Below are 22,290 nucleotides of genomic sequence, written 5' to 3'. Positions count from 1 at the left end.
TCATTGTTGTTCACTATTTGTAAGTACTGCACCCTCAAATTAGACTTGGGAAGTAGAACTGTGTAGATTAATTTTTTTGTTCATTCATTATATGGTGGGAAGTCCTTCAGCCTGATTCATAAGGCAGGACTTAAAAGGGGAGAAGGAACCTCAAGAGAGTCCCTTATGAAATTCTTCTTGCAAACATCTGGCTTGTAGCTATGGGAAATAGAGCTAAGAGAAACAGGAGCTGCCTAAAAGCATCTTATGAGTGTAGAAGAAGAAACAGTCAGATACAGCTGATTAGAGAGAGAGAGAGTGCTTATTTTGCAGATCTTGTCTGGCACAATGAGAATGAGTAATGTGAATATGCGTTGAAACACTTGTTTAGCTAATTTCCCCTTTTGTGATTTTTTTCCTCCCCCCCCCGCACCCCCCCCCCCGAAATACTGAGTTGATGAGTACTACATGATGAAGGGTTACAAGAGTAACCACCAAGTGTACAAAGCTCTGTCACCTGTTTTGTTTTATGTTTTTTTTTTTCTTTCTGCTGTCAGAATATGAGTGATGCAATGGCAATTCTACATAAGTTACAGACGGGTCTGGATGTCAATGTGAAGTTTACAGGTGTACGAGTATTTGAATACACACCTGAATGCATAGTGTTTGATCTTCTTGATATCCCTTTGTACCATGGATGGTTAGTGGACCCTCAGGTAACTGATTTTTTTCAGTAATTCAAAGAGAATATAAGTTATTCTGAATTTTATTGGTGGGAGGGGAGATGTTGCAGAATTTTAACTGGAGTCAGTAATAATGATTATGGTAATGGATTTTTTTTTTTAAATCTAGTCAGAAAAATTGGATTTTCTTCAGAGGAGTGAATGCAGATTGTACATGTGTTTTAGTGTGGTAGCTTTGCCGAGACTAGGTCTGTAGTCAGGCTAACTTTCAAAACCATCTACGCTGAATTCATGGCTGTGTAAATGAGAATTGTTGTTCTGAGGGAGGTAGGAAGTGGCCAGATATGGTGTCCCAGGCATTGTTTTTGAAAGCTCGTTAGAGAACACTTGGAAGGAATGCAAGGTTACTTTCCTCCTTCCTTTAAATTTGATTTACTAGTCACTGCTTTTGAGAACTGAGGATGTTAGAACCAGTTGGAGAGGACTGCATTTTTAACAAACATGTAATTTATTTTTAATTATATTATTTAATAAATGGTAGACTGGTAATGTTTACTTAACGGGAAACTGGTGAGTTTGCCTGGAATAATCTGCCTCATTTTTTTTCCTTTTCATGCCTTGCTTATGAAGTTGCTCTTCTCTTACCCCTTTGGACTTCCCTCCCATCCAGCTGAGCCAACTGATGCCTTATTCTTTCCTCCATCCACTTTAGCAACAGTTTTTGATATTAAGCGTTAACTTAAGGATTTAAAATGGGGTCTGGGCTAGAAGTTTATGGTCTAGTATTTTGAGGGAGATAACGTCCTCTCTTTGAAACTCTTACCTTCTTGTGAGTAGTGGCCATAGGCTTACAGTTGTGTTCTGTTCTTCACAAATGTAAGTTCTCTGGTTTGTATGCTGTTCCTTCCTGCTCCAGGTTGCTGACATAGTAAAAGCAGTTGGTAACTGCAGTTACAATCAGCTAGTGGAGAAGATAATTTCTTGTAAACAGTCGGACAACAGCGAACTGGTTAGTGAAGGTGGGTAACTTTTTTCTATGCTTTATCAAAGTGTCTACCCTATCAAGTCTTGGTTACAATATTTTGTGTGTGGGTCTCAGTATGTAGAGATGCAAGTGTGAAGAGTTGCATTCTGTCTGCTGAGCTTCTTTCCCTGGACAGGCAGGCAGTGCTGTGCTTGTTTTCTGAACTTCTCTGATGCAATTCAAACCAAGGATTGTCCTCATTCTTTTGCTTTATTAAATATACTTTTAAAAAGCTGGAGAGAACTTTCTTTTATGAAAAGGTATTATGGGCAGCATTCAGATTTCAACTTGGCTATGTATTATCTCCTATAATTAGAACATGAATTATATATTACGTGGTGACAAGGAAAAAATCAGTAATACTGGAAGCGGATATAGCATTTCTGAATATGAGAGGGTTATCTACAATGCTGAGGTTTTAGAACTTTTTAGAACTTTCACCTCGTTTTCCTCCCTCTGAATGTGTTCCCTTAGATTTGTGGTAATAAGGGGGCATATTAGTAGGGAGGAGATAGGAAAAATATTAGCCTTGTAAACAGGTTTTATATATTAGGAAGTACGGAATAGACATACATAACAGTATGTATTGCTTTTGTAGGATTTGTAGCTGAGCAGTTTCTAAATAACACAGCTACGCAGTTGACATACCATGGACTGTGTGAGTTGACGTCAGCTGTCCAGGAGGGAGAGCTCTGTGTGTTCTTCAGGAACAATCATTTTAGCACCATGACCAAATACAAGGTATATTCAACATTTTTGTCTTTACTGTTGTGATTAGCATTCTCATTTCAAAGTAAATCTTGTTTTTCCCCTATCTTGAAATAGAAATAAATTCTAGTTTATTGTTATATGTAAGTATGGCTTATGATGAAGGTAAGGTCTGTAGCAAATTTTACTTGTGAATTATTGATTATGGTGTTTTTGATAACAGGATCCATTATCACTTCAAATCTTCTTGTAGCTCTTCATTTTATGTTCAGTTTGCTCCCTGTGTTAACTCCTTTTGTGGTTATGTATAATGACACACATTTCTTACATGGCTTAAATTTACTTGCATTTTGTGATTGGCTATGATAAGGCTGAATTTATGTGATTTCTTGTTTCTGAGGATATAAAACTTTGCGTTACATTTGGGCCAGTAGACAAGTAGCTCCACCATGGTGTTCAAAATACCAAACATTTGGAGAAGTTGAGATAAGCTGCAATATTGGTTCCCTTTGTTGGGAAAGAGATGATTTTATTTGAATCTGAACCTGAGGAAGCAAAATGGTGAGAATTGTGAAACGAGTATTCCAGGAGACGAAAAGCAAGTGACAATTTCATTAATGCTTCTGGGACTCCTTCCTCTGTGGAATGGAGAATGTGTCTTGGCAAGTTTACAATTATTTATGGCGCATCTTCTTTCTAACAGAACTTTACTAAGATAGATGATAGTGTATTTTTATGTATCTGACTTGGGTAGAAAGGGGCACAGTCAAATTGTTTCATAAGGCTTAATAATTTCCTGCTCTTCAGTGGTAAACGTGAATATTTTGAAGTAAACTTTTAATTGGCTTGCACTGTCAAATCATACTTAGGAGTTAGACGTTTCTCTCAAACATAGGTATGACTTTTTACTTTTACATAGAACTCTTGAAATTCTTTTTTGGTTATCTGTTATTAAATAAGACTTTAATTTTATGTACACTTGTACTTACGAATAATGGTAATAAATGCAAAAAGGAGGGGGGTGTAACATACAAAAACGTTAAGGAATCACTGTTTTCACCATCTATTACATGGTAACATGATATACATCATGCAAATGACACAAACTTTTCCATTTGGTAGTACTAGTCCTTTTTTCTCCCTCCTAATCTTGAGTGTCAATGCTTATCTTTGGCATTTTGAATAACTACTCATAAGCTGAGCTAAAGTTCTGAATAGTCCTGATAAAAATGATTAACTCTACAAACAGGTAACACATCTGATTTTTCTAATAGCTTCTTAGAGCATATCTAAGACTTGTTCTAGATCTATGTACAGTGATGTCCTCTTAAAGTGGTAGGATAGGTAAAAGGATTTTTCTCCTCCTTTCCTCTGTTTAAAAAAACCCAACAATCTATGGAATATATCTGTTTATAGTCAAATATAACAGTTTTCCTGATGAAGCTTGCTTATGTCACAGTTTTAAGAGGTATAGTTTTGCTTCTCTCCATTTTTATAAATTCAGCTCTTGCAGTAGTTGGTAGTAGTTTGTCATGTAAGCCTGTGCATTGTCTTGTGGTTGCTTTCATCACAGGGGAAAAAAACCTCAACCTAAAACAATCTGATTTCAGAAAGAAAATACGAAGTAGAAGTACAGATGTACTTCTGGGTACAGGTGGTACCTAGAGGGGCAGGAAACATGTTTTACTCCAATTAAAGGATATTCCACATAAAATACTTAAATCCTCCTGGAACTCATTCATTTTTGTGCTATCGTTAAAACTTCTAAAATAGAAAATATTCCTTGTATTAAATACAGTCAGTGAGTAGCACTTTGACCTTGTGAATTATCAGTACAGAATTTTGTTTGTGGAATGTAGACTGTTTGTAGTCTTCTGCAGCCCAGAATATTAATAATACAGAACAGGTTAAGGCACTGAGTAAAAATCTGTGTCTGGATTTTAACTGTGAGAACTAAATCCAAGTCCTAAGAAATACTGAGTTAAAATATTTGAAGAACAGTATTTTTTATTAGTTGTGTATTTAAGCTCTACTGGTTCTAAGTCACTGTGATTTTAATCTTGTCTTTTTTGAGAAGTCTTAGACTTCTGAAATGTTAAGTTTTGGAATATGGGCCATTATTCTTGTGTTTCATAGTCATTATGGTGACCTCACTTGCAGCTAGCGTTCTATTTCCATGTTATCTACAGGCTTTTAGTTCCTGGGCTTGTCATTTTTAAGCCATGTTGTTCATTTTGCCTTGGATTTCTGGTGAATGGCACGTTACAGAATTTGAGATATCAAGAAACTTTTAATAAAGACAGAAATTATTTATTTATTTTTATAAGTCAGCAGTAACTGTTCTGTCTAACCTACCTAGCTATTTGTAATAGCTACATGGCTAGGGATTCTTTCATATCAAGGAAGTCAGAAATAGACTTGATTTGGGTTTTTAGATGAGCTATCCAAAAATCTTTGGACCTCCAGGATACTCGTAGGAGTGCCAAATGCATTGCTGTCACAGAGCTGAGATTTTTCAACTGCTTTACTCTTTCCTTTTACTAGGTTTAATGCTAGCTCTGCAGATTTTTAATGGAGTTTCTTTTACTTCACAGTTTGAGCAGTAGTCAGCAGTAGCTGGATTATGGAAAGAAGTCCATCAATTAGGAAAACTGAAGATACAGCATATGGCAGAGAAAATGAAGGTGTAGAACTTTTAGGGCAAGAACTATGCATTTTGTTTGTCTTTCTCTAATATTGCCCTTTCTTCTTCCCCCTTCAAAGCAATATATGGAAACATACAAACAAAACAGCTATGAAGTTAAACAAAAGGGAATTATACATATGAGTTATGTACAAATAATAAAACTTGTTTTATTTTTAGAAACATTTACACTTTGACTAATTAAGGAATTTTCATTATAAATTCTTGTTAGGTACATTAGGCTGTTTAAGTATTATTTTAATGAAGCCAATACTTAAACTTCTATTTGGAAGCTTTCATGTACAGCTGATACAGTGACTTGTACGCTGGGGATATTTCTAAAGTTCAGTGGGGTTTTTTTGAGGCTGATACGTTAGTGAAAGGACTTCGATTTTAGTGTGAAAGAAAGTAGGATGTAGGCTGATATTCACTACACTTCCTGGAGAAAAGAGAAAAAAAAAAAAGCAGATCACTAAGCTTTTTCAAAGGAAATGCAGAGACTTGTTCCGATTTCTTATATGCTTATCTTTTCTAGAATCAACTTTAGATTTGAGGAGCAGGTATGAGTAATTTAAGAAAAAATACTTGGTGGTATCGAAATAATTCAAAGAGCAAAATTCATAAATCACAGACATTTTCAAGTTCAACATACCGTTTTTTCTAATAAAACAGGCAAACCCAAATAGCCTTAATTCTGCTCTGTATTGGTGCCACACAACAATCATATGACTGAGCCGTTTTAAATATTTGTGGTGCTTGGCTGAACAGATTTATTTTTTCAAGTTGTATTGGAGTTCTTTCCTCATCCCATCTGTTTAGTTTGTTTTAGAGATAATAATATTTTCTGGTTGGAAATATATTGTATATGCATTTACCTGTCGTCCCTTAATAGGGGATAATCTTGTGGATATTTTACAACAGTAATGTGAGAAGTGGAGACTGGTGACATCCTTTGTGCATGTAATTTGAACTTTCTGGTGTTTAAGTCTTTATTACAAAGAGTTTGCAGAATTTATTTGACATATAGTATCAATTTAAAAATAGGTTTACCAACACAGACAACACTTTACCCAATTAGACGGAGCTCAGAGTGGCTTTCCGTTGTCAGATCAAAAGATCTTTACCTTGGTTTTGGATTGTTTATTTTAGAGGGCTGTTTTACTGAAGTGAGAGTTATGTGAAAGTGTGCGTAAACAGCACAGTATTCTGAATTCCTATATCTTTGCTTTGAAAACTTTTTTATAGGCTGCTGTTACAAGATGTTGCATAGTGGCACAAACTCCTTGCAAACATTGGGCATACTGGTGGCCAACTAGTATGATCATTAGGCTGGTTAATCTGCTCATGCTTCCTTTGTGTCCAGTGTCTCTACTGACACCAAGATACTTTTTAGCTTTTTTGCATGGATAATAAATTTGTAAGGAAGGGAACTGGAGTGACTCCTCACATAGCTGGCTTTCTTTTTAATATTATTTTTTAATTGTTACTACATTAACAATAATAGGTGGGTTTTCTTACTCTTAAGTGCCTCTTGCAAGATCAGAAATAGAATGGTTTTATGACAATACATCTACACCAGGTATTCATGATGTGGCTTAGGGAAGTACCAGTGCTGTTATACACTGTAGGCAAAAGCTTATTAACAGTCTTTGCTAGCAGGTATCTAAAAGGCATTTCTGCACTAGTTTAGGGGATAAAGATAGTACTTTGGGCTTTGAGCTGGACAATAATAGGTGAGGGGTTGTATTGCAACATCTTTAAAAATATTATTTAAAGAAGAGTATTGGTCTTATGAACAAGAGAAAAAAGCAAAGGGGGAAACCTGGTTTTAGTTCACTGTCACTGTGTTTGACAATATTTGTTACTGTTTTGAAACATTGCAGTTCAGTTTAATATATGGACACTTCTAAAAGGTTAATCTTCAGGCAGGTAACTATTGTGACATTTTTACGTATCTTCCAAATTCCTGACTCTGGGAGTAAGAGTTAAATGGAAAGGGCTTATTCAATAATGATTTTTCCATTTTAGATACAGCATTCACTTTAAAAATGTGGACACTGACGAGTAAAGTAACAGTAGTAGAAGAATGGTGGCAGTAAATTTGTTCAGAAATTACTATGAAAAGTTTTGAAGTAATCTGCCTCCGAAGACTTCCATTTGTGGTTTTTTTTTTTAAAGCTGCTGAGTTGATACCACAGCATAATTGTGAAGATTCACAGATTGCATTTCAGAATAGACCATCAGTTCAATTATAATTTATTTACTCAGTTTATATTATTTAATATAGTCTTGAACAATTAATGTTTTATTATTCCTCTTCTGAAAATTGACTGAAATTTGCATAATACAATGTGTTCTCATTTCTGATTTGAAAAAAGTTTGAGTATTAGGATCATGTTTATGTTTATAGAAAAATTATGTAACACTTCAAAAAATTTCATTATTCCATATAAAGAAAAAATAAATATGGCAGTTCTGTAATATATTCAACATCTGTTGAAATATGGTGAGTGTTAGTTAATAGTGGCAGTTCAGTTATCAGATTCTTAACCTCTCTCACTATTATTTATCCATTTGCCCGAGTAGTCATTTATTCTACTTCCTGTCCCTTTAATTGCATATTAATAGTCTTGGCTCATGTGATTATGCAGTAATCATTTTCAGCAGTTAAAGATGTGATTTTTTTTGTGGGTTTTATTGCCTTTGCTTTTCATTGCACAGATAATAAATACATCAAATGATAATTGCCTAGATCAAGGAAAAACAGGGCTGTAAAGAGGGGATCAGTTTGGTAAGAATGTCTTAGTTCAGTTGGAACGTTTTTCTCAGTGATGTGACTGTAACACAACCTATTGTCTTTACTGGAAAGTAACAAGACACCTGTTTGGAATTTGAAGTGTGTGTGTTGAAATTATGTTTTCTAGTTTATAAATGTTGGGTTTCTTTTCCAGAACTCAACACAATTTTATTCAAATACAAAGTATATTTCATAGCAATAATTGCACTTTTTCCTTGGGCATTTAAGATGATGTTCGAGTTTGGCATAGTAGAGGTAACTTCTTAAAAACATGTTTAAATATTTTTCCATTTTTTAGTAAGTGTACCATTTTTATTCCGAGAGTTGCTCTGTTGAATTACATGGTGTATACTTTTTTAAAAAATTGTTGATTTTCTCTAACAGTTAAAACATTCAGGTAGATTAGAATAATATCAATATAATAGCACTCATTCAGGTCAACATAAAACACCTTCATAAAAACCAAGGGGTCTGAAAGGCCGAGAGAACGTTTCCATGGACATTAAAGGGTAAGGCTTAAAACATCTGTCTTTACTGTGTGAGGCTACTGGACAGCTATTTGGTTTTCTTTTTCAGTTTTCTAAACTTCTGGAAATTTGGTAACTGGCATCAGAACAAGTAGTTTAAAAGCATTAATTTTAATTACTTAATCTGGTCCTGAAATTAACCCAGGAAAAGAGGTCTTGTAAGCATTAACATTACCTGCAGCTGACATCTGTGTGTTTCAGAGAGGGTTTTTTGTGCAAACCAGAAGACGAAGAGATCATTCTTCAGGAGAACAATCTTGCTTTTATACTTGGCTATATTTCAAGCTTTTTATATGTGAAACTATAAAATCTGTGCATTGGTCTACAATATCTAGATGTTGATTCTTAGGATAAATAATTATTTATAACTTTATTGTAGGCACAGTTTACTTTAACAGTTATGCACTTGAGACTTTCTTTTATTGTTTTATTCCCTATTGTCAACAGTTGTTAGTAGATATTATTGCTTTATATTTTGTGCCTAGTACTTTTAGGGGCAGTATTGACCCACGAGACTGTGTATTTATTAAGAAACCCCACATTTGAAAATAAACCTAAAAGATAAGCTGGTGATACCTTAGAAATGGCCAGTTAAGATTTTATGAAGGTAGAAGCACACTTATTTTGTGAAGTATGATACTGTTCTTGGCAAAGTGTACTTGAAAAGCATATTTATATATATATTCGTTAGCTTAATTGCATGACCTTTAGTGTGCTGATCATCCTGTGCCAGTTTTAACCCTGACTGGAAAGCAAATGCAGAATCGGGACCATTTAAGTAGAAAACACATTTTGTTTTTTACCTCTTTTAAATCCTCTTCATAATTTTTTAGTTCAGTGTAAATAAATGTTTCTACGCTTGGTAGTTCTTTCTGATTCTGTCATGTCACTGTGTGCGCTCTTTCCCTTTTCCTCCTTGTGTGTTGGCACTGAGTGGAGCTGAAGTGCCGAAATTTTGTTTGGTAGGCTACAAATGTGGTGTAAAACTACTGGACCCATTAAGTCAGAAATCCCAGTGTGACATTGGTTGTATGTCACTATCTCTTAGCAGCTGGACTGATCTCGTGATCTGGTAAGTGCTGGAGAACGATGGCTGGTTCCTGACACTGGGCATGTCGTTACTCAGTGCAGCTCAAATTCAGAGATAGTGTGAAGATCATATGAGAAAAAGATTTTGTTATATCACAGATCCCCTCGGCGGAATCTGGATGTGCCAGTGAAGTTGGCCTCTGAGCCTTTAGGACTGGCAAGAGGACATGCATGGCATTAGGACAGCATCTATAAAACCAGTCTGTAGATACGGCCTCTTTTTTGCTTGTTGCAAGTAGAAGAAACAAAGACATTGACATTCTAGGAAGATGGGTGTCAGTAGAGATGAGTAGCTACATTACACCTAATACAGAAAGAGCTTGCTCCTCTTACTTTGTATGTGAAACTGAAAGTTGTCCAACTATTATCAAAAGTTACATGACTATTAGCAATATTCATGCTTCCCAAGGATCCTTGGGAATCTGGTGGGGTTTTTTTGAGGGATTTCATTAAATTATACTAATATGAAGTAGAGATCAGAGCACTTGATAAAAAACAAAAAGGGAAAGATGACTGGATCTCTGATCTGTGCTTTCCAATTGTTCTTTCATTCTAATAAAGTGAAAAGTAACTCTTGTCTCCTCACAAGTACTAGGGAGCCTGTGTTGGTTTGCTGGGTTTGGCTGAAGAGCATGCTTTTAAACTATGTAATTGGTATTGGAATGGTATTGTTTAGGTCATGTGGTGATACATAATGCAGCTTATTGCCTTTTATCAGGAAGCTGTATTGAAAGTTTTTATTTAAGGTAACATTTTTAAAATCAGTGTTCAGGTATAGTTCAACAGAAGAAGTCTTAAAGTAAGAATATGAATTTTATTTAAGATTGAAACAGTTTATTTCAAACAAGTGTTAGATTTAAAATATCTTTGACAGATACTAGATTCTAATCCCATAAAGGTAATGACATACTTAAATATTTGTGTGTGATAAATTCAGCTTACAATAGTTGGGAGATTATGAAAGCATTAACACTTTCTGATTTCAGTATTGTTATTAAGCTACACTGTTTGAGCTGTTTGAAAAGTAATTCAAAATGTATGGCATAATAGACGAAAACTTAACCCTCCCCTTTTTGTCTCTTTAGGTTTTGTTTGAATCAATGTACTGGTCAAAATAAAATTTAAAAGGTTCAAACACACTTAGCTTAAAGATTCTGTGATGTCACACACACACACACACACCCCCACCTGTTTTTTTAGAGACTTCTTACATATAAGATACTGCAAAATAGGTAATCTGTGCAAATTGGAAATGTTGTGGAATTATTTCCTTTGATGTTCTTTGGCTGATTTTTAAGCATCAGAAATAGGTTTCCAAGGGAAAAATGATTCCTTAGATCACATTATGTGATCATACTTGTTGCTGACAATTGTATTTATGTCTGTAAACCCACCTGTGCTGGGCTAACTGCCATTCCAAAGCTTGACCATATAGTAGTGTCCTTTGTAGGTTTTTGTGTCTGTTCTGGTTGGCCTTTGGTATAAGCATGTCTTGTATTAGGTAGTATTAGAACAATGGCTGCACATGAGTTCAAATAATATTTTTGTCATGTTGTATGACCTACCAGCCGCAGAAGGGATGGCTGTAGTCTTAGTAGGATTGAAGAGGTCTGATTTTAATTTCAGCATCTGGTATAGACAATCTTTTAATGACTTGAGAAACCAGTGAACTAGTTCTGTTCTTGTTGAATAGGGGCGATGCTTTAGTTTTTTGCCTGTTCAGCCTATGAAATCATTAGAACAGGAATTGCCTCTTGTGCTTTGGTACAGCTTTAGCACAGTGATCTTTGAGAACCCTTTGTGTGGTGCTGTAATACAAATAGCAAATTTTTGTGGATGTCACAATAAACTGCTCTGATTTTTACAGTTAAAATGCAACAAGTTTTGCATTTAATCTCTCGATCTGGTACATTCAGTAATACTAATGGAAGCTTCAGTCTTAATGTGCTGTATAGTCAGTAATAACATTCCTGCTTTGAAGCATAATTCTAAAACCATAAAAAGGGCAGGATAAGATTAAAATCTAATTGAAACTTAAATGTGGATTTTCTTTTGGTGCTTTGCTGGACCTCAAACATGCAGCACCATCTCCTTTTGGTTGAGGCCCACTTTTGTAACTTCCCCTTGATTTCAGCTCCTCTCCCATTCCTTCAGCCTAATTTTGCATTTCATCCTTCCTGTGCCTTGGCTTCCTGGACTTGATAGTGTTGTCTCTTTCATTCCCAGACCAGCCCGTTTTATGATTTCAGAGTTTGAAATTGAGCAATTTGGCCTTGTGGAACTGTAAAAAGGCTAAAATACAACAAAAGCAGTTATTGGTGACAAGTGATGCGTGAATCTTAAATATAGTTTTTTCAGTTGAAATAAACCTCAAATTCTGTCAAAACCCCTTATAAAACATGAAGTCTGAGATACGGTTGTTTTGAGGTAATGTCTCTTGGATTAGTTAGAAAGATCACCTTTGTCTCCATATCTTGCCTCTGGAATTTAATGTGATTTGTCCTGGGATTTAAAATTACATTGCCAGTCTGGAGGTATACTTCTTAGGTGTGTTTCCAAGGATTTATCAAGGTATATATTCATGGTTTATATTAATTTTTAGTCCATATGAACTTTCATTAACACTGAAACATTACAAGATAGAATACAGAAATTAAATGTGGCTATTAATTTAGCTGTATTAGTATCTGGTATTTTAATGCTGTATACAGATTCATTTGAATTTTAAACTTGCTAAAATCTGGTATTTTAATGCTGTATAAGGATTCATTTGAATTTTAAACTTGGTAAAAAAACCTAAATGAATGTTTTACTGGAATGCAACAGTTATATTAGGTGATCATTTCTGCTAATTGTATCAGATTGTAAAAAATAATTTTTTTTAGTTTTACAGGTTTTCTTTATGCTTTTGTATAGGGTCAGCTTTACCTGCTGGTGACAGACCAGGGCTTTCTTACAGAAGAAAAAGTTGTCTGGGAAAGCTTGCATAATGTGGATGGCGATGGAAATTTCTGTGATTCTGAATTCCACCTACGGCCTCCATCAGATCCCGAAACTGTCTACAGAGGGCAGCAGGATCAAATAGATCAAGTACTGGATTTCTGTCTTTCTGTTTTATTTTTCTGTTTGCTTGTGACTCTATATAACAATTACTACTTATTTTTAGTCATAGATATGTATACTTACACAGATGTATCTATGTGTACTCATGCATATATATGACTATAAAAAATTCTTAAGATACTTTTAGGCTGGCGTTCTCAAAAGTGAAGTATTAGCACAACTTCAGGGGAGGAAGAGTAAGACCAACTGAATAGTGTGGAAAATCCAGTTTTCATCTCTCAGAATACACTTCTGCAAAGAACTTATTCAGGTGAAATGTCACATCTGCCTTGTGCATGGAAACAGAAACAGCCCTGTGAAACTTCTCCCCCTGTAACAAATTCATTTCAGCTCATTAATATTGTCATAATGGAACTTTGCCTTCTGATGCCCACTTTGCTGAATGTAAGACCAAATCCATAGCAGATTGTCTGTGATGGTGGTTACTTGTTATTAACTATATATAATAGTTTCCAGAAGTCGCATCTGAGATGGGACTGACTTGTACCAGTTAATGCATAAGCACATAGCAAGAGCAGTCTCCTTGGAAATCTTACATTGTGAACAAGCAAAATAAGTTTTATAATAATCACCATTAATTTTTTTTAAATACTACGGGGGAAATGAATAGGCAGATACTGTTTAATAAATTCAAGCACCATATCTCTCTTGTTAGAATAAAGAATCTGGCAGAGATAACAGGGCTAGTAATATCTTGCATTGCTGTCTTTCTGGATATATCCACACCCACCTTTTGATTATTTTCTCATCTGTTTCAAGTTAGTCTTCCTTATTGATGTACTCTCAACACTGTTCAGTAGAGTGGGGACAGATACTCTATCAAGCATAATCAGAGTGTTATTTTGAAATAGCAAATTTCAAAGACACAGCTTCAAAATCATTATTTGTACCTAGAACTGGTATGAGCTGACACTGTCTTTTGCTGCTGTCCAGGTAACGGAATTTTAACCTGAAAGCAGTTTTTTTAAAATTAGCTTTTGTGTTTTGTATGCTGTGACATAGGCACTGTGGAAGGAGAAATGTAAAGTAACTGTTTTCAGCCTTCCTGCAGTTCAGATTATGAACAGGTTCTGAATTTTCCACGAGGTAAATGTGTTTGGAGATGAGGCTGGGAGAAAAGCGATGGTACTGTGTAGCTGCACATGCTGAAAATTTCTCTTGATATGACTTGGCTCTTTTCTATGGGAAAGAGCATTAATAAACAAGTTTACTGTTTAGGATTATCTGATGGCATTGTCTCTACAACAAGAGCAGCAAAATCAAGAGATCAACTGGGAGCAGATCCCAGAAGGAATCAGCGATCTAGAGCTAGCCAAGAAGCTCCAGGAGGAGGAGGACAGGAGAGCTTCTCAGTACTATCAGGAACAAGAACAAGCAGCTGCTCAGGTCCAGGTAAGAAAGCACTGTTATACAACATGATCATGAATTTTAGAGAGCATTAACTTAATAGAGATGCATCTATGTTTGTAAATGTTTCAGACTGATAAGGCTGCTGATTACGCTGTATACAGCAAGTGACAAGATGAATACAGGAATCTTCAGAAATACGCTATGACTGTTGGAGTATGCATGCAGATACGACAGTGGCTGACGCTTTAATACTTTAAAGCAGGCCTAAACTTCTAAATAAGAGGTTTTTTTGACAGTAGCTGAAGTTTTGTCTTTATTTTGTCTTGCAGAAGTTTTTGCTTTACCTTTTCAGGTGTTTCAGTGTATGATATCATGTGAATCTATTCAGTTCTGTTTCAAATTATGAAATTAACAGTTTCTCCTAGTACACCTTTCACTCCCATCCCCATAAGCAGTTGCATTCAAAATGCTTGGAAAACGCGGTTCACGCACATGTATATACAAAATTGCCATATAACTGAATCTTGTGTGCCAGAGGCAATATTTAAGTTGGTGTTCTGGATTCAGGGAATTCTTAACTGCTGAAGACTTTTAAAACTGATTTTATTTACAAATATGTGAAAAAATAATGTGTGTGAAGGCTGAATCTTTGGCCTGAAGCAATTCACAACAATTAACTGATGTGCTTGTTAAGCATGAAAGAAGAATTTTGACAATTAAGTTCTGTTATTTCCACTGCTTGTTGCTTTAATAGTATCATCAGTAAGACAAAGATTCGCTATTGCTGGCTGCAAAAAGGTAGAAAGAACTGAAGAACCTGCTTACCAGGTCTTAACAGTATGCTCATTTGCAGCTGTGAATGGGTAACAGCTGGAACAGATGATGAATTAACAAAACTTATGATGTCTTTGTATACCAAGCCCCTTGCTAAGTTATTAACTAGTTTCTAGTCACAAAAAGCTACTGCTCTGCCTGCTGTTTTTGTCAAAACCAACACTTTCACTCTGTAACTTCTGAAATGTGGATTATGTTGTTACAAAAGAAACTATGAAAAAATTCCAGTACAGTAATATAGAAGTGCCAAAAAATGCTTGAAGCCAAATTTTATTATTGAAACAACTGATCTGAATATGTGGACATCATAGAAAGGGCACATAGGACTTGAAATATGTTTTCAGCTGACATTGTTTTTTAGACGTAATAAGTTTTGTGGCAGTTTTGGAGTAATTACACAAAAAGACCTGACCTGAATTCTGCTGTTGGCGTAGTAGTTAAACTTTTGTTTGTGAACTTGAACATAGAGTAATGCATCAGACTGCCTCTACAATAAGGTTTGTTTTAGTCAAGATTTTATTTTTTTCCACATAGCAGGTGCAAGGTGCTGCTTCTCCAGCAAGTGGAAGACAATCTGGGAGTAATGAACGCAAACGTAAAGAACCTCGAGAGAAAGAGAAGGAAAAAGAGAAGAATACCTGTGTTCTCTTGTAATAAAAAAATGGATTTAGTCCGGAGCTAAGTGCATGTCCTCAGAAGCAAAAACAAGGAGTAAAAAGGAAGACAAACCCGTTACATGCCGCCTGTGCCTGATTACCCCATGGATTTTGTTCATGTTTCAAGAGAGGATGGGTGACTTTGTTACAATCATACAGACTTTCTTCAAAGTCATAGTGCGTGCTGCTCAAGATGGAATTCCAAATCACAGTTGGATGTGGCTGTGCTTTGAGTTAGTCATAAGAAATACTGCACCTTGTAGCTGAACACACAAATCATGGCAAGTTTTGTGTCATAGTGACATCCATTACTCATTACATCAGTTAGTAAGCTATTTTATCTTCTACTCTTAACGAAGGAGGTAATTCGTTTTGTGTAAGACTTTTTCCTGAAGTCTGTACACTAGCACAACAGAGTTCTGTGTTAATTACACGGTGTGAAACTATATCTTAGGCCGGGTATAGTCTTCACAACGCAAGAGCCCAAGTAACAGCTGGGCACTGCCTCCTCAATATGTCCAGATTTCTTTCTTTCTGGATCGGGTATGTTCGGTTTTTTGAACCCAGATTTATACTGTGTTACTGCTATCATTGCACCTCCTGGCCAGCTTTCTTGCCCCAAGAATATGTGACTTGATAGGCATCATAAAAAAAAATAAGTCATAGAAAATGGGGCATTTATTAATAAGCAAGATGAATATTGTTTGCTTTTCTTGCAATTACAAACTGGGTATGGCAACTCGGATGTTATCAGGGTTAAACAAGTAATTTTATAGGTAACTTCTTTTTCTTTTAGTACTTTTTCTCTTGTAGGTAAACTGGACCAGATAAGTTCTTATTTATTGACCTCTCCATATGATAGGTGAATGACGAGAGGAAACTAAAGTCTATAATAATCGCTATTCTATATAAGAATGCAGAGTTAAAATAACTATCTGCCTTTTTTAAGAAGTACCTTGAACTTTAACATGACGTTAACATGTCCACTTGTATATTTAAGCAAGTGTACTCTAGTTAAAAACACACTTTTTTGTTTTATAAATCATATATCCTTAAAAAGCACACTTCTGCAAGGTGAGAGAGAAAGCAAGGCTGCTCTCTGAGATCGTTTGGAAAGGTGGTCAGGTGTAATATTTTGTTTTTTAAATCACTAATTTAGAATTTTTGGAAACCAGATTTTTCTAATTTATGGGAACCAAATAAACATGTTGCATCTTGTAGTATTTATAGAATACAGAAACAGAATACTTGCTGAATTTTGAGGGAACCACGAATCTTCCACTAAGTCAATAACAATTACCTTCTTGCTGAACCTTTTTGATAAAAGTTTCTATTTAGCAATTTGTAGATACTTTTGAAAAAGGCTGCTGCTCCTGGACACGCTATGTATTCATGCTCTAAGCCTGGGTAAGCGCATTAGTATACAATAATCTGGGAAGGCTGAGGCAGCCAGGTGGAATACGACATTCCTGGTTTCAGGTGTTTGGAGAATGTCTGTAAGAGGGAGGGTGTCTCAACACAAGTCCACTGGTAAAAAGCTGCTTCAAAATTATTTCAAGCAGACTTGCTGCGGTGATGGGAACCAGTCATCACATAAATCTGTTATGAAGCTAGAATGAAAATTAGATGGATAAAGGAAGAATGTCTTATTAACAAAAGGGCCAGTTTGTATCACTTTTTTCTTCCATGCCTTTTCCTCTTGTTTTTTCCACTTTTGTTACAGTTTCCTTTTTATAAAAATGAAGTAATGAACGGTAGGAGGTCTCTCATACGCAAACTGTAAACTTAAAAATTTCTCTATTCTCTAAAAAAGCCACACCCAGAAAGGTAATTTTAATACGTAATGTATGTGGTTCAGATCATTTTCTATGTCAAAGCAAAGGTTGATGTCTCTTCTCCTTTGCAGCAGCCTAACTTCTTCAAACAAATTAATGTGATGGAGGATCACCAACATAATGACTTACGTACTTTAAGCAAATTAGAAAATATTCCAATAGTGTCAATAACAGAGACTTTAAGCCAGAATGTTGTTTAAAAACATTCTGTTACTAAGATTTTTCCAAATTTGTGTATTTACATTTATTTATTGACCTTGAAAAATAAATATGTCGCGCTAAGTGTTTGTTATCTTATTATTTTGAGTGACAGTATTGCCACTTTAAATTCCCTGTTGAACAAATCTAGCTGGAGCAGGCATTGTGGCTGTTGAGTATATCTTATTGCCTAAGATACTTGCTCATATCAGAAGAATTCATGTACCATTTCCAGTTTCAGACAGATGTGCCTGAAACCGAATATACTGTAGTTACGGTAATATTGTCATTTGGTCACAAAGGAAGAAGAGTTAAATGTCAGTGCTCATCATGAAGTCTGAACTCCCAGATAATTCCGTTTCTCTTGCAATAACAGAGTAAAGGGTTTCAGGTTATTTGAGATGGCAGGCATGCTATTCAAACAGTTTTCTGTTAATATCCTTTTTTCTTTACAGGTCTTGAAGCTTTGGAAAAAAGGTAAAGAATTCCTGAAATCTAGGGCATTGTTCTGCACAAGTTGAGCTTGTTAGTGGCAAAAGTTATGAGCACATGAGCTTCTTAATATCCAAAATGAAATACATGTGGAAGCTTAATTTATACCCTCCTGTGACTAACCATTCCAAAAGCAACTGTCACAGTTGGCATCTATGACACTATCCGATGATCGAAAAACTGAACAGAATTGCTTTTATCTGTAATAGCTTGGAAAAAAAAAATTACAAAATACTCGCAGAGTACCAGAAAGATGATGTTGTCTGCTGACTATTTACTTCATTTGCCTCTTTTTGGAAGCTCATATTCTGGCGAAAGGGTACAGATTTATACTTTAAATCTGTTTATACAATTCAGCATGCACATGCTCCGTATACCTACATAATATATATGACAGTTTCCAGAAAAGTAGAACTTGTTTTCCACTAGATAAAAGCTAGCACAGAAAACAAAATCATATAATTTTTGTTGTTGCATTGTAGTTGTGAAATAAAAAAAGCTGAATACAAGTACTCTTAAAATTAGCAAAAAATTGAGCCACTGCCATAGTGATAGATGTTTTTCTAAAAAGCACTTTAAATGCTCAAATATACCACTTTTCTTGTGACACTCATACAGAATCTGCAACCCAACAAAGCAGAGCCAAAGGAAGATTGTAACACCAGAGGATGAAATTATGATTCCTGACAATTCACTTAAACACAATGCAAAAAACATATTTTGTAGCTAGCTAACTAGTTCATATAATAAAGTATGTGTTCAGATTGTCTTTACAGAGCTCTTCTCGTGATCGCAGGCACACAAGCTGGAAGTGAAGCATATGCTCTTCTGTGTACGCTTGCGTTGGATTGTCAGTCAGTCTCTGCACTCATTTGGTGTCATGTTATTGTCGAATGTTTCTTCTAACTTGTACACACAAGGTCTTGAAAAAATTTGACAGTATGTAATAAAAGGCAATTTGAGTTCTTGAAATTGGATCTTCTGGTGTATTCAGCAGGAAATACTCAAAGAGGTAAAGCTGATGTACTTTGAACTGAAGCTTTCTTCTTTCCTGCTACAAGAGATCTATAACGTAAAGCTAGCTCATCGCTTAGATCAGCTTTCTTACCATTAGGATGCTTATCATAGTCAGGTGCTGAAGTTTATACAAAGTACATCTCTAAATACAACATACTGAATTAAGAGCTGTATTTTATATAGAAGCAGACATTTTTGTAACCTTAAACAGCAGGTGACTCGGGAAATGCAAGTTAATTGATGCAGTATCCTCATTAGAAAGCATATTAGAGAAAAGCAAAAATAACAAGCTTTAGTTTGGTTGCAATATAATGCTCACGTTTTTTCCATCTGTGCTATGATAACAAGACTTTGGTAGCAAGAAAAATCTGACACTGAAAAGTGTTCATATAGTCCAACGATAGCAACTCTCGCATGCAGGAACTGACACACAGGCATTTTGTCTCGTGCTTCACCCCAGTCACTGCTTTGCTAAGCATAACTCGCAATAGCCTGTTAGCAGTGTTGTTCTGCGGGGGAAGGCTCGGTGAGATGAGTAACGCTTTCTCATACAAAGTCTAAGGAATCTATCTGATGTTGATGGCCACAGTGTTTCCATATAGCTCCTGCTTGTTCTTACAGTTGTCCAGTAGAAAAGCAACGTATTTAAGTTCAGCTGTCACTGCTCTGATGGGGAAGAAGTGCTGTAGGGAAATACTGAGGAGGAAAGACAGGCTGCAACATAGAGGTCCTCTTAAGATTTAGGGATTTGCCTCTTAAGATTTAGGGATTTGTCCTTAATTTTGCTGCTTAAATTTTAGACATAAATAGCTGTAGCACAGCACATGGTGGCCAAACCTTCTCGCCTAGCTAATGACCAGCATGCGTATTTCAGAGTGGGTTGGCAGTGTCTGTCCCTGTACGCACCGTTCTTCACTCTCACAATGCCTCTAGGTCAAGACTAGCTGTGCTGACCCTCTAATAATGCAAAATATTTTTATTCCATGTCAGTTGTCTACTGTTCAGATTTGGTCATCGTGTCAGCTGTAGCGCTGTGAGCGCTCCTTACCTGGAGAGTTAGCTCCAGAACTTGCTGAAACCTTAAAGCTCTTTACTGCCTTTACAGTTCCTTCTCTGGTTTGGAAGATTACTTGCATTCATGGAGAAGCTTCATGTGCTGAAATGAACAATTCCTTGGTTTCTGAGGTTAAGAACTTTAGCTAGTTAATTATCTTTAGAAGACAAGATCCCATGCTTACCTCTTCTTGACAGCATAGAAAAATTTTTAACAAAATCTTGCTAGGTTTGGGAAATCCATAGGGCAACAGTTCAGGTAAGTTTCAGTATTCAAATTAACTGGAAAAGTTTGCTTGCTTAGTGTAAACAGTATGCTCACAAAATAACCTGACAATATGATGGAAAAGAAAGGCGTCTGTTTCTCTAAATGTAATCTGTTGATGAAACATGAAATAAGGCACTGCGAGTGCTTTCATCACTAGCAGAGTCATGCACTTGAGGAGGCGGGTGGTGGTGGCGTGGCTAACAAGTCTTGCTGGGGCCAAAAGCGAGTGAAGTACCATTGCTTGATACAGTCCGACACTCAGCCAAATGTGTATAGATTTTGGGACAGAAATGGAAGTTCTGTATTTCTTTATAATCTTTTGAGAGCTGTCCTTTAGTGCTGACCCAGTTTCAGTTTAGGTCATATCCAGCTGAAGGGATGTCTATTGTGAAACTCATAAATACGGGAAGCGATCTAGCAGCGTCTCATGAGACAACGCCTTTAGCTCATAGGAACCTGCACATTCTCCATCACAGAGCTGGATGAAGTCTTGTGATACTCAGTCTGTCTCAACTTGAAGTTCGTTTTTCTTGTTGAAGCCATTAGTAAAACTTGCAGCCTTTTGCGTTAAGACTTCAGCTGCCATTTTTCAAAGTTAAGATTATACTAAGCAGTCTTGAAAATTTCAGCAGACGTAGTTTAGCATTTTCAGACTTTTTTTAAGTGTGTTTCAGAAAAAGCTGGGATAACTGGTATTTTTGTCTGAGACCTTCTGTTGACTTTTGTTTTGGTTCACTGGCCTGTGCCAGTGAAAGCGTCAAAATTGCAATTAGAAGAAACACCAGTGTGTCAGGAAACTTAAATCAGCTGAGAAGTGGGTACATCCTTGGGTTTCATCATCTCTTGTTTTGGGGAACTGTCCATCTCTACTCACTAATATTTGCATTAAGTATTTTTTCTTAAGGTTTGCTTATGTGGTCCAGTCTGTGAAGCTGATGAATTAATGTTTATGCTTGTAATCCCGTAAACACTGTTGAGCAGTCAGGTACTAACACTTCTGCCCTCAGACACAGAAACAACACTGGCGCAAACAGTATTTATACTTCCCAGCTCTGATGCTTTTAAATACAAGGGCTGTAGAACAGTTAAAGGAAAACTCTAAATCAAGCTTTTTACCATTGCAAACCTTCTTTTTGACAATGGTAAACTGCAAAATTTAATGGAATTCATAAAATCAGATACAAGAAAATACCAGTGCTGTTATACGCTGCATCTCGGTGAAGGCAGACTAGGCAGGAGTTTGACAAGCTGGGCTGTGTTAGCCAGCTGCTGTTGAGAGGCAGCTCCTTCCCTGCAAACCCGTGCAGCTCCTGAAGATGCAGCGTAGTTTAACCAGACATAAACGTGCCATCGTTAGCTAATGCTGACAGTTCTGATACCGGGAATGTGGTGATACGGACTTCTCCATGTAGTGTATGAATTCCAAGTACATACTGTCATGAAGTCCATATTACAATTTATTATATGTGCCAGCTGTAATGAAGCTAGCATGATTTTTTCTGCCCATGCTATAAACACATTTACTTTCTGTGAAAGAAATACAGAAAATTAGATGACTCATCTCCTAATAGACTTTGAAACTACCTTGAAATGTTATTTGTAGTACTGTCTTTTTTTTAGTCTCGGGAAAATTAAAGAATGCATAAAAGCTTCTGAAGAAATGTAATGATCTGACACAGTGGTTTTCCTGTGTTGTAGTACATCTGTGTGAAACATTATTTAAACAAAAACCCCACCTTAACATTTGATTCTGTCAGGGAATATTGTATTTAGCAATACATACTGCAGTCACCTGTTGGAACTACCAAACTGCTTCATCAGTAGCAAATCTATGCTGTAGAAGCTTCACTGGAAGGATTTCATAAATACTAGAAAAAGAATTATTTCTAAACAAAGTAAAGCGATGTTTTGGTTTTTTACAGTGGTCTGGTGTGAACTGCAGCAGCTAACAGTTCAGGGCTGTCTCACAGGAAT

General features: G+C 36.1%; 1 protein-coding gene across 1 annotated transcript in view; it reads left to right on the top strand.

Annotated features, from left to right (window-relative positions):
- MINDY2 (MINDY lysine 48 deubiquitinase 2) overlaps nt 1-17,570 on the top strand; it is a 33,594-nt gene extending 16,024 nt beyond the window's left edge. The window contains exons 4-9 of the mRNA XM_075431495.1: nt 537-695; nt 1,579-1,681; nt 2,285-2,427; nt 12,407-12,580; nt 13,832-14,005; nt 15,332-17,570. Of these exons, the coding sequence (XP_075287610.1) occupies nt 537-695; nt 1,579-1,681; nt 2,285-2,427; nt 12,407-12,580; nt 13,832-14,005; nt 15,332-15,451 (873 nt within the window). The 3' untranslated portion in view covers nt 15,452-17,570. The remainder of the gene's footprint in view (nt 1-536; nt 696-1,578; nt 1,682-2,284; nt 2,428-12,406; nt 12,581-13,831; nt 14,006-15,331) is intronic.
- The last annotated feature ends 4,720 nt before the right edge of the window (nt 17,571-22,290 follow it).

This window comes from Opisthocomus hoazin, chromosome 10, assembly GCF_030867145.1.
Source record: "Opisthocomus hoazin isolate bOpiHoa1 chromosome 10, bOpiHoa1.hap1, whole genome shotgun sequence".
Taxonomy (NCBI): domain Eukaryota; kingdom Metazoa; phylum Chordata; class Aves; order Opisthocomiformes; family Opisthocomidae; genus Opisthocomus; species Opisthocomus hoazin.
The sequence above is the reverse complement of the archived record's forward strand: the minus strand, read 5'-3'. Positions and strand labels throughout refer to the sequence as shown.